The sequence below is a fragment of the Perissodus microlepis genome, chromosome 14 (genome assembly GCF_051167445.1).
Source record: "Perissodus microlepis isolate ML-2025 ecotype Zambia chromosome 14, ASM5116744v1, whole genome shotgun sequence".
Classification (NCBI taxonomy): domain Eukaryota; kingdom Metazoa; phylum Chordata; class Actinopteri; order Cichliformes; family Cichlidae; genus Perissodus; species Perissodus microlepis.
The window spans coordinates 37,556,900-37,570,723 of NC_140474.1; the positions used below are offsets into that span (position 1 = coordinate 37,556,900).

The 13,824-nt window shown below is 43.2% G+C and overlaps 1 protein-coding gene across 2 annotated transcripts in view; it reads right to left on the reverse strand.

Moving 5' to 3' along the window:
* The window catches only part of sorl1 (sortilin-related receptor, L(DLR class) A repeats containing), an 86,327-nt gene that overhangs the window by 17,164 nt on the left and 55,339 nt on the right, over positions 1-13,824 (reverse strand). For both annotated transcript variants that reach the window (XM_084951158.1, XM_084951156.1), the window contains exons 11-31: positions 12,315-12,388; positions 11,674-11,762; positions 10,831-11,009; positions 9,494-9,680; positions 9,040-9,168; positions 8,351-8,436; positions 7,505-7,677; positions 7,230-7,361; positions 6,943-7,034; positions 6,088-6,334; positions 5,861-5,999; positions 5,605-5,778; positions 5,382-5,495; positions 5,167-5,289; positions 4,874-4,993; positions 3,270-3,395; positions 3,068-3,178; positions 2,774-2,905; positions 2,173-2,304; positions 783-917; positions 249-401 (exon numbers count right to left, since the gene is read on the reverse strand). In XM_084951158.1, coding sequence (XP_084807284.1) covers positions 249-401; positions 783-917; positions 2,173-2,304; positions 2,774-2,905; positions 3,068-3,178; positions 3,270-3,395; positions 4,874-4,993; positions 5,167-5,289; positions 5,382-5,495; positions 5,605-5,778; positions 5,861-5,999; positions 6,088-6,334; positions 6,943-7,034; positions 7,230-7,361; positions 7,505-7,677; positions 8,351-8,436; positions 9,040-9,168; positions 9,494-9,680; positions 10,831-11,009; positions 11,674-11,762; positions 12,315-12,388 — 2,847 coding nt within the window. The remainder of the gene's footprint in view (positions 1-248; positions 402-782; positions 918-2,172; positions 2,305-2,773; positions 2,906-3,067; positions 3,179-3,269; positions 3,396-4,873; positions 4,994-5,166; positions 5,290-5,381; positions 5,496-5,604; positions 5,779-5,860; positions 6,000-6,087; positions 6,335-6,942; positions 7,035-7,229; positions 7,362-7,504; positions 7,678-8,350; positions 8,437-9,039; positions 9,169-9,493; positions 9,681-10,830; positions 11,010-11,673; positions 11,763-12,314; positions 12,389-13,824) is intronic.

The following is a 13,824-nucleotide window of genomic DNA, read 5'->3' on the forward strand; positions in this document are numbered from 1 at the left end:
TAAAGTGTGGACACACATCTCTAACCGTGGATGCTCATTATTGAGGTTACAATAACTCAAATAAGCAAAAAGTCCAGGCTTCAGACAGTTTTGTGTATTTTCAGTTCGTGGATGTGTGGATGGGATGGGGTGAAGTTATGTGGACTATTTCAGGAAGATGTTCATTCAGTTTGGCCAAAAGCTGTAAAATATAAACTATTATGTCTTCTGCAAGAAAACTTGAGCCAATCAGCAGCGAGAATCAGTACCTGTCGGACATCCAAACTCGTCGCTGCCGTCAGGGCAGTCAGCATAGCCGTCGCACACCCAGGTGTTGCTGATGCAAGCCCCTGAGCCACAGTGGAAGCGGTTGGGCGCACACGTGGAGGGGCCGGGGGCCACAGTGTGAGGATCTGAACCACCTGCAGTGATAAGACGCATAAACTGGTTCATTCAAGAAGCAAATTTGAAACCCCGATTCACTCAGATAGAAACCAAATACTAGAAAACAACATAAAATAGGTGTTCATGCTAATAATCAGACAGGATGGTAGTGTGGCTCTTCTCTTGGACCTCCTCAGCCTCCCAAAAACATACATGGGAAACCTAAAGGCAGGAGACTGGCAGGAACAGCCCCCACAGCAAAGAGCAGTGGCAACAGATAAAGATCCTTATACACATTACACATTTTACTCATGTTTATGTTCACTGCTGCCATCTAGTTTTGTTAAATCGGGGTGGTGAGCTGCTCGAACTCTGAGGTTTCTGATGGAGCTCGACTGCCAGAACTAACGATGTCGTACCTGAACATATGTATTCATCAGACCAGTCCCCACAGTCATTCTCCAGGTCACACTTCCACCACGTGGGGATACAACGCCCATTTTTGCACTCATACTGGAAATACTTGGAGCAGCCTGGGACCTCGGTCGGAGCAGCTGCAACGAGCAGAGAAACAGTCAGCCTCAGATTTTGCTGAGTAATCATAAATGTACTTGGTCCTTGTGGGGAAACGAAAAGTTTGCAGGAGTACAAATTAGGGATGCAACGATACCAATTTTTTCAAACCAATACGATACCGATACTTGCATCTGACTACTTGCCGATACAGAGTACAAAAACCGATACTTTTAACCACACACACACATAAAATTTATTCTCTGCTGATAAAAAATAAAATCTTAATAAAAATGACCACAAAAATAAAATTTCACATAAAAAATAAGCACTTCTGTTAAATTATTGCGGGGTGTGCACATTGTAATTCAACAAAATATCACTGAACTATTGGGCACTGTCTCCAGCTTTCAGAATAATAAATAAACACTTCTGTTTGGAATAAAATAAATACAAATTAGGTTTGAGAATAAAATAAACTGTTAAATTATTGCAGAGTGTCCATATTGTAAACAAACAAACAAAATAACGAAAGTATTTGGCATTGACGAACAAACCCCTCATCAGTCCACCGTGCCGTTAAACCGAGGACTGACATCGCGCACACACTGCTTGTCTTTACCGCTTCAGAAAGTTTTAGCACCATTATCTCCCTGATGTATGGGCGGCTGGGAATTTCATATCGCGGCTCGAGTATGCTGAGAAGACGGTGCGATCCTATGTTTTCCACGACCGACAGTGGCTGGTCATCCAGAGCAATAAAATGAGTCAGAGCCTCTGTTATTTTAACTGCCTGTGGATTTTCTCTTGACATTTTTCGTTGCTTTTCCAAAACCTGAGTTAAAGTTGGCTGTTCTGGTCCACACTGCTGACATTTTGTTTAGCCTAGCTACAGCAGCCTCCAGTTTCTCTTTTTTATCTGGAGCCGCCAGTCTCACTCGCCTAACCCTGTGCCTTAGCACGACATGTCCCCCTAGTGGCCAATCTAAAAAATTACAACAGAAATGACCAGCCACCCTCTGACTAATGAAAGTTGTCAGAGGGTGTCAGAACCGATACCAACTTCATTGGTATCGGTTCATGGTATCAGTTAACTTTTACGAGTATGAGTACACACACATTTTACAGTATCGGCCCCGATACCCGATACCAGTATCGGTATCGGTGCATGCCTAGTACAAATATAACTTATATATTCAGTGTGTGCAATCAGTGCATTTGTTCCACATGATTCGATAGTAAACATTGTGTGTGGGGGGGGGTCTGGGCATTTCTCCATAAGCTTTTCATCCTCACCACAGTTGGCTTCGTCGGAATAATCCCCACAGTCATCCATGCCGTCGCACTTCCACTCCAGACTCACACACACTCCGTTGGCACATTGGAAGGTATAGATGTCACACACTTTGCTGAATTCAGACGGTGCGGCTGAAAGAAAACACACAAGGAATCTACTTTCCACCCAGTCCAGCACAAGCTCTTATTTTCTTTGGATCCATGTAACCCATCTGTACTATTCATCTGCATTTATTGTATTTGGTTACAAAAAGCCAGCCTTCTATGTCATCATAATAATGACACGTCAGAAACAAGGAAATACCTGGAAAAGTTGGGAGTGCGACAGTAATCAAAGCAATGATTACAGAGCCTGATGCAAAACCTAATTGGAGGGATAAACAGATCCAAACACAAAGCACAAATCTAACGATCCACTGTTCAGGTGCACGGGTGAGTGGAAAACAAACTCAGCCTCCTCCTTTCCCCTTGTTTGGGACGATGATCATACGACACCTCTGCTTTATAAAGTGGCCTGGTCAGGAGTTACAGGGTGACGGGTGGTCACAGGAGGGCTGCTGCAAACATGCTAAGTGTCACAGTGGAGATGCTTGGCGCTCACCACATTGTGCATACTCGGCGTCCTCATCAGAGCCATCTTCACAGTGTTTGATCCCATCACACACCAGAGACTGAAACAGGCACTGGGCTCGGTTCTGACATACAAACTCCATGTAGCGAGTGCACAGGGGATCTGCGGGTGACACAAGCGAAGAAAACACAATGACTTTCACAACAAATCAGACATGAGATGGGATCAGCAGAGCAGTCAGATGATTATATTCTCTCTCATAGTTACGATTGCATGTGAGGGTCTGACCGCTAAACTGTCTCCTAAACCAACGGGATCACTCACCACAGTTGTTCTCATCGGCGCCGTCTGGACACTCCTTGATGCCATTGCAGTGCGCGGAGGCTGGCAGGCAGGTGTGATTGGAGCACAGGAAGCCTTTACACTGAGTTCCCTCTAATAACAAATATCAATAAAGTATTACTGCTAACAGGAAATCTCTACTTGCTTTGCAGGGGTGAAACATCAGGCTCTTGTGTGAGCTTACCACAGTGTTGGGGATCTTCATCCGAGTCATCCTGACAGTCATCATCGCCGTCACACTTCCAGCGCTGAGGTATACAGTGACCTGTGTTACACTGGAAACTGCTGGGCTCACAGGTATGGTGGCCCACTGAGGACACACAGAGTTTAAATGAGTGGAGAAGCTTATAAATGTATGACAGATTTAAACGTTGTTAATGTGAAGTTTTCACAGCTACACACACTTTGTTACTGGCACTACTGATTATGCATTTATGTATGTCAATGTTTGGCACATGTTAATATATGTATTTATATGGGTGAATAAGCTATATAGTAAATATATTTTCACCCAGCACTTTGTAAATGTCTATTTTTAGCTAAAGTTGAAACCAAACATCAGAATGGGGAAGAAACGTGATTCAAGTGACTCTGCAGCTGGCATGGCTGGTTGGTCTGAGTGTTTCTGAAACTGCTGATCTGCTGGGATTTGACCACAATACTATGTCTATGGTTTACAGAGAACAGTGAAAATAGTAAAAAACAAGGGAAAATATCCAGTCGGCAGCATTTTCACTGTGTGAAAACGCGCTGTTGATGCTAAAGGTCACAGGGTAACAGCTAACAGGAAGGAAACAGTAACTCAAATAACCAGTCAGTACAACCAAAATATGCAGAAGAGCATCTCTGAACACTAACATAACATGTTGAATCATGCAGAAGGTTGGCAGGAGGAGAATAAATGAAAAATTCAAAAATATTCTCTGGTCTAATGAGGGTCAGAATTTGGCAGAAACAACATGAAAGCATGGATCCACCCTGCCTAATATCCACAGTTCAGGCTGCTGGTGGTCTAATGTTGTGGTGGGGGGGGGGCTTAATGCCAACTCAGCAACCCGACAGAGCACCTCTGATAAAAAAAGAAAAGAAAAGTGTGCAGCCAACAAATCTGTAGCGAGCGTGTGATGCTGTCATATCAAAATGGACCAAAATCTCAGAGGGATGTTTTTGAACAGGGCTCCAAGCTGGGACTAGCAAGGCGTAGCTAATAAAGTGAGCGTCAAGCATATACAAGCTAGCCTCAAAACAATAATAACCGTTCTCTAATTGTGTGGGTACGACAACAAAACTATTATGAACTGGAGAGTATTACAATAACTTACAATTTACTGGCTGTCTGTAATTTAAAAGTAACTAGCAAACCCCAAAACTCACTAAAGCAGCCAGTGAGAACCTGCTAAGCTAGTTAGCTTTAGCTAACTGTTTAGCCTTTTGTCCTCATCAGGAACTGATTCAGCTGCTACCTCAGTGAATTATGAGGAATAACAAACTGAATATCCAAAATAACACTATGACTATTATGCTGTACATTTCAGTGACTGCAGCTGAGTCGTTGTGTGTTAGCCGTCATTCTGTGACTTTAACCGTGTGGTTAGCGGTTAGCGGCTGTGTAATTAGCTCTGTTTTTATGACTTTAAAAAAAACCCACTAACTGCACTGTTAAAGGCTGTAGCTTTGTAGTTTTATTTTATGACTGTGAAGTTTACTGTAATTGTTTAGCGCTTACAGCTCACACCTTCTCTGATTTAACTTTGTGGGACATCATGTATGATGCTGAGTCTTCCTCACCAGTGCAGTTTGTTTCATCTGACCAGTCTCTGCAGTCATTGTCTCCATCGCAGCGCCAACTCTTGCGGATGCAAACACCACGTGCACACGTGAACTCATCGGGCCCACACTGATGAGAATCTGAGAAATACATCAAAGTGTTAAACAATGTTGCTGATCTAAACTAAAATATTTGTGTAATGACCATTTTAGACCCTAACCTAATTAACTTTCTAGTCTTACTAACCAATGAAAGTGCTTTAATAAAAGTCACATTTAACCATACAATCACACAGAGTTTTATTAATGCGTACCACAGTTCTCCTCATCACTGTTGTCTCCACAGTCATCCTCATGGTCACATTTAAAGGCCAGAGGGATGCAGGAACCTGAGGCCACGCAGCGAAACTGGTTGGACGGGTCACAAGTCGTAGTGGCTGGAGAAGGACGCCAGGAAAAAAGAGCTTTGTTTCTATAGCAACAGTTGATTGTTTCTGTCATGAAGGCAGCAACGCTGCTGAGTACTTACGACACTCTTGTTCATCACTCATGTCCCCACAGTCATTGTCGCTGTCACACTTCCAAATGCTGCTGATGCAGCGGCCATTGGAGCAGCGATACTGGTTTGGCAGACAGCTGTGCTCTGGAGTCGAAGAAATATGCAAACATGCAAACTGTTAATTGTTGGAGGCTTCGTGTCCGTACATCTTACGACACGGCGTCTTTCAGAAGCAGTACGTGCTTATTCTCACCCGTCTTGATGCAGGTGTTGTTGTGGAGCTGGTAGCCTTGGGGACACTGACACTGCAGCTCTCCACTGGGCGTCGTTAGAGTCGGGGCGCCGTCTGGGCAAACGCAGGTGTGCCTGTGGCCGGGCTGAGGCAGACACAGCAGGCTGCACGGCTGGTCGGCACAAGCGTTATGGCCTGACGAGAGCAAGAACGCAGTTTATTTCATGTAAACCTGAAGAAGACTGACAGCATCATCACCTCCCTGCCTGGTCCTCACCTCTGTTCTTCCCCTTATAGAAGATCTTCAGGTCCATGACTCCAGTTAGCCTGCCAACAATCAGCTCGTTGTTTTGGGAACCAGCCTTTGGAGCTTTGAAGATTCCCATTTTAGACCAGTCATCCCAGTACAGGTCATTCTGAACACAGCATACAGCGCAAAACTGTGAACAATCCACCCAATCCATCGAGACTGAAACACACACACACTCATAAACATGTTGTTACCTTGAACACAGCTATGGCGTACGGGTGGGGCAGCCCCTCCATGAGGACGCGCCTCTGCCCTCCGATGAAGTCGGCCCTCTCGATGCGGTCGCTGTAGGCTTCGGTCCAGTACAGCCAGTGGTCGTCGGCCGTGATGCCGTTGGGCCATCGGACACCCTCGGACACGATGCGGGACACGTTGGTTCCATCCATGTAGCTTCGGTAAATGCCAGGCGCTTGGTCTCCCCAGTCAGTCCAGAACATCAGACTGGACATGGAGAGGATACAAGATTAGGAATTTGCACCGAATGCGCCCATTGGCCACTCTTTGACTGTGATTGGGCGCCAGGTCAAATATTTAATACAAGCTTAAACTCTAAGAGAGTGACAATGTACACAGAGAAGAGAGGAAGTGAGTGCAGTGAGTCAACCATACATTCATTTTCTGAGAAAGTGGAAAACGAGGTCAGCAGCAGACCACAGGAATCCCGATGTCTGCTACTCAGGAAAAGCAGAACTATGTTTGCAGAAGTGAAGCCAGATCTGTTTTCAGAGATGAGCTTGTGGTCAGTTTGTCTGGTCATCCTTTTTAAAGGGTGATCAGAGCATTGTTGTGTTTTTACCTTAAGATCAGGTTTAAGAAAATAGAACCACTGGTGAACGATGTGTATTTTATGCTCCTGCTCTGCAGGTTTGTGTTTGCTGGAGCTTTGCATGATTGCCTGAAACAGGCAATATCAGCAAACAATATATTTATTATAATTTCTTGTTCTTGACTGGAAATGTCAGCTTTTCAAATCAGCCTGAAGCTGCTCGTTTCAGATTCACTCTTTTAATCACACGCTGCATAAAACTCGGTTCCTTTAAACTCTTCACCTCTCTCCGGGCAGCAGAACCAAAGCTCGCGGGTGTTCGAGGATGGAAGAGTTGAGCAGGGTGTGCCGCAGATCCCCATCAGGGTTTGAAACCTTCAAAAATAAACGGGGAAAAGTCAACGGTAATGAAGCTGTGTCAAGAAGACAGATTATTGTGATTATATGAATATAATCTGACGACCAAAGAGGAGAACTGGGAAAGAACAAGCAACTGTTTTAGTTTGATAACCTCGCGACTCTGATGTGTCTGATATCCTGAGTGACAAACACTGACAATGTTTTCTATACCTCAATCTTCTGCGCTCCAGCATCCACCCAGTATAGCAGTCTACTGATGGGGTCAAAGGTCAGAGCCTCCACATTCTGCAGGTCTTTCCTCACGACAACCTCCTGACCTGTGCTGCCATTCAGACACAGGCGCTGCAGGACCAAAAGACGAACGCAGGTCAGTAACAGCTGAATCGTTAAGCTCCCTCTACGTCTCAGCCCCACAGTTAGCACCATGCTGTCCTTCTGCTGTGAGAGAGCACACACCGACTGCATCTTCTAGAGGAGCCACTGACCTGTATGGTGTCCAGGGAGATGTCGGCCCAGTACAGGCAGTTGCGGTCATAATCAAAGTCCAGAGCCACAGCCTCCCTGAGGCCAGCCAGAGGCAGAGCCTGGTCAGTGCCCGTGGCCAGGTCGTAGCGATGGATGGAGTTCCTCACAGCGTACAGGATGAACTCATTACTCTCTGCAAAACCACAGGAGACAGCCTGAAGACAAACACTGGGACTACAAACGTGCACTGACACCGAGCTGCACTGCAAAGAACTTGAACGACTGACACAAACCGATTGGCTGCTTCATGTCGAGTAAATTCCTTCATTAATTTGAAAACATGATCTCTTTGATTCATTCAACACGGCCGTCATGTTGTCATACATCCAGTTAGAAACGGCCCAGCTGCTGTTACCTCTCAGAGCAGGTCTATAATCGAGACTCTACTACTGACCCATACTCAATAACTACAACGCACAGCTAGCAGAACATTAAAAGTCAAGTTGAACTGTTGGACATGACGGTCCAAACATCTTGAGCCGCCCCTCATTTCTTTATGTTGTGAAGCAATGCCAGCACAAATGGAAGCTCAACTGTGTCGAGGTTGATCACGATTTTTGTGCAGTGCTGTGCATCGACGTTCTTTTAGGGTCTCTAATGTATTTATATGTAGGAGAAGCAGAAATGCTTAAAATAAAGGATGTTTATTTGGATTTCACCTTTGTCCCACAAAACCCCCACAGGTTACCAAGTCTGTGTGCCAGTCAGTAAAACTGGATGGTAACATTTGTTTGGAAACGTGACACCTTGAACTGTTCCACAGCACGCTCAGCTGCATCTTTGAATGTTTGGAGAAAGCAGATTACCTCCGACAGGACAAGGCAGCATCTCTCCATCCAGCCGGGCCTCCACATCTCCGCCGCTGCAGCTGTCTCCTGGTACCTTCCTGTAGCTGCAAGAGGGAAATAAAAGAGCTTTCATCTGTCAGCAACTCGGTGGCGTCCAAACAAAAACAGTGAAAAAAAGGAAGAATAACCAGGAAGGACACATTCAGTTACGTTGGTGTCGTTACTGGATCAACAAGGTTCTAATTTCAAGTGACCAATCACATTGTAGTGATGTCATAGTTTTGTGATGTGGAAACATTGTCGCCCACACTCCCACGACCCCGACCCTAACACCAACGTCCAGCCCGACCCTAACCCCCTCCTTTTTGGGATTTTTTCTTGAGTGGACATCGGAAGGTTTTTTTTCCAAGTCGCAAAACTATGACATCATAACAATGACCAGGATCAACATTACACATGACAAATCACAGACGTCACCACGTTGATGCAGGAACAACACGAGGATATCTGACAGAATCACTACAGTGTTCATAGCATGGGAGTTTTCTTCCAACACAGTTTGATTAAAAATATATGGTTTAGTAGATTTAGATTCCTCTTTAGCATCCGTTACTCCATTACTGCTGTGGACGACGGCATTATGCTAAGAAACTGCAGAAGAAGAACGGCAGGCTCTGCATTCCTGCACGTTAATAACAGCAGTTTACCCTTTGCTGCGGCGGTAGGTAGTACCAACAGGACAAGGAACGGGTGGAGCGTAGAGGTCGCCCAAGAACTCAGGGTCAGGCACGCACACCTGAAGGGACAAGTCCTCACTCAGCTTAAAGCCATAGTCACTGAAAGGAGGAAGAGGAGGGGAAACAAACAATATAGTGAGTTTCAGCACGTCCCAATAAAGAACAACAACACAATATTTAACCCACGTATACACAGGGGGGTAGTCCTGCTTTTCTTTTCATTATTCTTGTTAATGCATCCTTTCAAATGAAATTTAACCTCTGCATCATAACATCATGTCCTGGTGATATATCATTATGAAATCAATCATGAAAAACCTGATATGTTCAGATATGGAGTAGAAAAAGAACTGATTAAAAAATGAAGACTTCTGAAATCAAAGGCCTGGAGAGTTTGTGGACTTTGCAAAGGCGTTCCCCTCACCACTCGTAGTCCTGGCGTGTGCAGGAGCAGTTAGAGATGGTGACCGGCCGGTCAAAATCCTCTCCGTTAAAACACGTAGCGTGAGGCGCTCGCCTTTTGAACGTTATCTCTCTGCCCAGCAGACACTCATTACCGTGCTCGTCAGATGGGGACCAGTGCTTGTAGTCCTTCTCAGAACAAGGCACGCCTAAAGAAACATCCAAGGAAAAGTAGACATGATGTGGATCTGACAAATGAGTTGAAATATTCTTGATGGTATATTTATAAAGTCAGTATTTCTAGATAAACCTTTCTGCTAGCGTGTGTTGCTTAGTATTTATCCTTTGCCTTTCTCCTAGCTTTCATCGTTTCAAGTTACATATTTACTTTTAGAAGTAAATTAGCATTATAGTTATCTCCTATTATTAAATTGGAATTTTGGTGATTAGAAATGACTTGGCTTGTTTTTGTACGTCTTCCTTCTTTGAATTTTATTTAACCTTTAATTTTATTTATTTATATTTTACACAGTAACACATTTTTAAATAATAGAAACTTTTTAATAGTGTTAGTTGCTACTAGAATTTGGTGATTATACATTAATTTATTCCCAAGTTAATAATCATGTGTCTCTGTAAACCATTACTCCTTACTAGCCCTAGGGTCTTCTGGAATTAATGAAATGTAGTCCTCTTAGTTAACAAAAGCAAACAGCTAGCATGTGCCTTCTGGCTATTTTAGCTAAAGTACAATCTTTGTAACAAAAATGTAAAGTGAGTTTATTTTTGGTACATGAACAGTAGTTGTGTGCAACATTGCTACAGTGTATTACATTTTGTTACAGTTCATTCTCCCTAAAAACTCTGGATGCTATGCTATCACTAGCTACTGTCATTATATGCTAACCAAGCGCATGTTGGCTACATACATGAACTTCAGGTGCTACAAGCAAATGTTACAGATCTTATAACAGTTTTATGATTGTATTCATCGATTAATTAATGAAATTCATTTCTGTCATCTAAATTATTTCATGTAGCTGCTGAGTTATGCTAGTTTTAGCTACAGTTACTACATGAGGTTATTAATCAGAGAACCATCCTGCAAGCATGCATCATCACTCTACAGCCATCTGAAATATCGCTGGACACTTGTTTGGACGATTATACGGAGGCACTATATGAATTGCTTACTTATTTTCAGTTTATATAAGAACTACATGTATAAAATCAAAAGTTACAGATGACTACAAATCACCCCTACAGTATTGGCTTTAGTCTAAACTGAGAAATAACTGTTTCTGCATTTAGCTGTTGTTGCTAAGAACTAAAGATCTCCATTCTCAATCGTGGACTTACCCAGAACGTCAGAGGTGTTGACCTGCAAGATGAGCCAGCTGTGTCTCTGCTCGGCATACGAGCCAAAAATGGTGAAGATGGTGCTCTTCTCTCCGGGCTCTGTCAGCAGCTGGTAAACGTACACTTCCTTTTCTGAGAACCGAAAGTCGGTCCACGTCTCGCCTTCATTGGTGCTGAACCTGACAGGGGTGTGGTATTATCAATGACCGTATCTTCTAAATGTGTTTGGTAGCAGCCTCTCACGTACTGTCGACTAAACATAACTGAGTAATGTTTGATCACCAAGGTTACCAAGTTATCAGCTCATCTGCTGCATGCCCACTCACTCACCGAGGGAACAACAGCAAGACAGAGAAGACGATCAGATGAAACAAACAAACATGAGTTAATATCAAATTAAAGTGGGAGCACGACGTGTATTAAAAGTCGGGCTTAACCCAGTAATAGTGACATTTGTATGTATGAAGGTAAAATCGGGTTACTGAGTAATCAGGGAAAGATAAAATGAATTATGGAAATGAAGCCAACTGGATACATATTGTTATAATACATCACTTTCATGAATTAAAGTTGGCTGCAAGGTAGGTGTTGGCACAGAGGTGTTTTAATCTAGTTCTGTTTATTAGTGGAAGGATTATTTGCTGTTTAACTCCAACAGACAGCTTCACATTCACACAGTCTGCTCCTGCTGGCTAATGGGCACGACCACACGGTAGGTGCCGTTTATGTGCTCCGCCTGCCAGATTTCTTAAAGCTGTCACAAGTTAACCTCTCTGGGTTTGAAGCTCCTGTCCGATTCATTTCCTCGGCTAGAGGAAGTTTAGGAAAGCCATCTGGACTTACTTCAGTTGTGTGGTGGGGCCTCCTTGTGCAATAGCCATCAGGATGCCGCCATGGTCACCCCAGGTGTAGAAATGAGGGCCTGCCAATGCCTAGATTACCACAAGCAGTGTCAGTGAGACATAATGTGCTTCACAGGGTTGAAGAAATTTAGTGTAAAGACATCAGTGCGGTTGTGTGGACTAAACGGTAGAGCTTTAAGTGATATCGACGTTCATCTAACAAACAAAAGATTCCAGGTTGATCCTGGAGGGGGAGACACATGTCAGATTCATCTGACACATAAGGAACCTGATTATAGTGATGTGTCTGATGTCAGGCGGCAATAAAGCTACTTTAGTGCCAGTTCTAAATAATCAAAGTCATAACAATCCCCATCAATCTGCTACTAAAATTAAGGACAGTAGAGTATGAGACTAATGAAGCACTAATTACTTTTGAAAATATCATCGATGTCCTTTGAACACTAAATGAATTAACAGTAACGTCCTTTCATGACATGTGGGCATGAGAACATCAGTCGTCTACGAAAGCTGAATAAAGCTCGAGCCTGTCTACAGGACTAAGCCTGAATGTTGACATTTTCTTTGACACACAGTTTAGCCGTCTCCACTGTTCTTGTTGTTCTCAAACTTTGCACTGACCTCTCTCCACTGGGCTCCAGCGCTGCTGGATACATACACATTGGGTTTGTTGGCCAAGTTCCTGCCAACAGATCCTGCAATCAGAAGACAGAAAAGGCCTTTGACACACTCTGACTCCATATGATCGCTGCTTTTGTAACTCCGGAGTTTAAGCCAGAGCGCTTTGAATCTTTTCATGCATGTGGCAGTTGTATCTGCTGGAAATGAAATCCTCCAGGAACAATCTGCTTAGAACATTTTATAAAATACACAATGAAAATAAAAAAATTATAAAACATAAGGATGAGAGGCCTGCTTGAATCCGCCTACAGATGCTGAGATCCATCTGTAGTTCTGGAAACATCCACTAGGGAGCCAACATTGTTGTCCTGTGTTGGGGCATTGTTCTGACACTGAGTGTCACTAAAGTTTAAATTGTAACTTTCTAATTAAAATCATTAGAAAGTTAAAATAATTATCTGCTTAGCTAAAGGCATTAGCTATTATTTAAAATGTAGCATGTTAGCATTATCAGCGACACAAGCAATGTGACAGCTAATACAACCTCACACAGCTGCTACAGCAGCGGCACTTTTTAGTGTTTCTTTAGATAACATCTGCAGCTTCATCACAGGGCTGATAACGAGGAAGCAGAGATTAGAAGTGGAGTAGATTTAGAAAATTTGAATGTGAAAAAAAATGTGAAGCAGACTGAAAATACTTTTTTACGCCTTTTTACACAACGTTTATTTGCTCCAGCGCTCTAACACATTTGCACGACAGGTAAAATTTACTTTGGAGTTTGGAAGTTGGGAAGAAATTTTTATATCTTCGTCCAAATGCCCTGCGTGTTAGTGTATCCCCATCTATCCATCAGGAAAAGGATCAGGACCATCATTCTCTGTGTTTGACACTCGAGAACAGACAACAACCGCTCAGGACATCAATCACATTAAATATTTCAGGGTGAATGACAGAAGCACAGATGAGAATGAGAGCAGCATGGCTGATGTGTCTCTGCTCAGGCCTGTAATAATGCCCTGAGTTTATGCTTTTTCTAAACATTATTGTGTTTTATCTCAGTTTTTTTGTTCTTTTGGTTTCTCTTGATAGTCTTATGTGTTTTGTAAACGTGTTGTGTAAATGTTCCTGCATGCATTTTAAATATCATTACAATATCTTTTCTTGTATTAAATAAATTGAACTACAAAGACAATAACAAACCGACCATAACTGACACCAATGGAAGCCAACAATAAAACAATGAGAAACTTCGACAGTGGAACAGGACGGATGGAGGCGGGATCCAGGTGGGATCTACAGCAACTGAAGGATTTGTTGCCAACATCATGATTCCGAACCAGGAAAACTGCGACGGTTTCATGTGAGGACTTTGGGCTTGGAGACGTACCCGATGTCACTGAGGTGGTTTTAATGTTGGTGTATACTCACAGCACAGACTAATCAATGATATTTGATATTTTGTAAATAAGAAGTTAAACTGCATGGAACTAAAGTGTTTCCTGTGGTG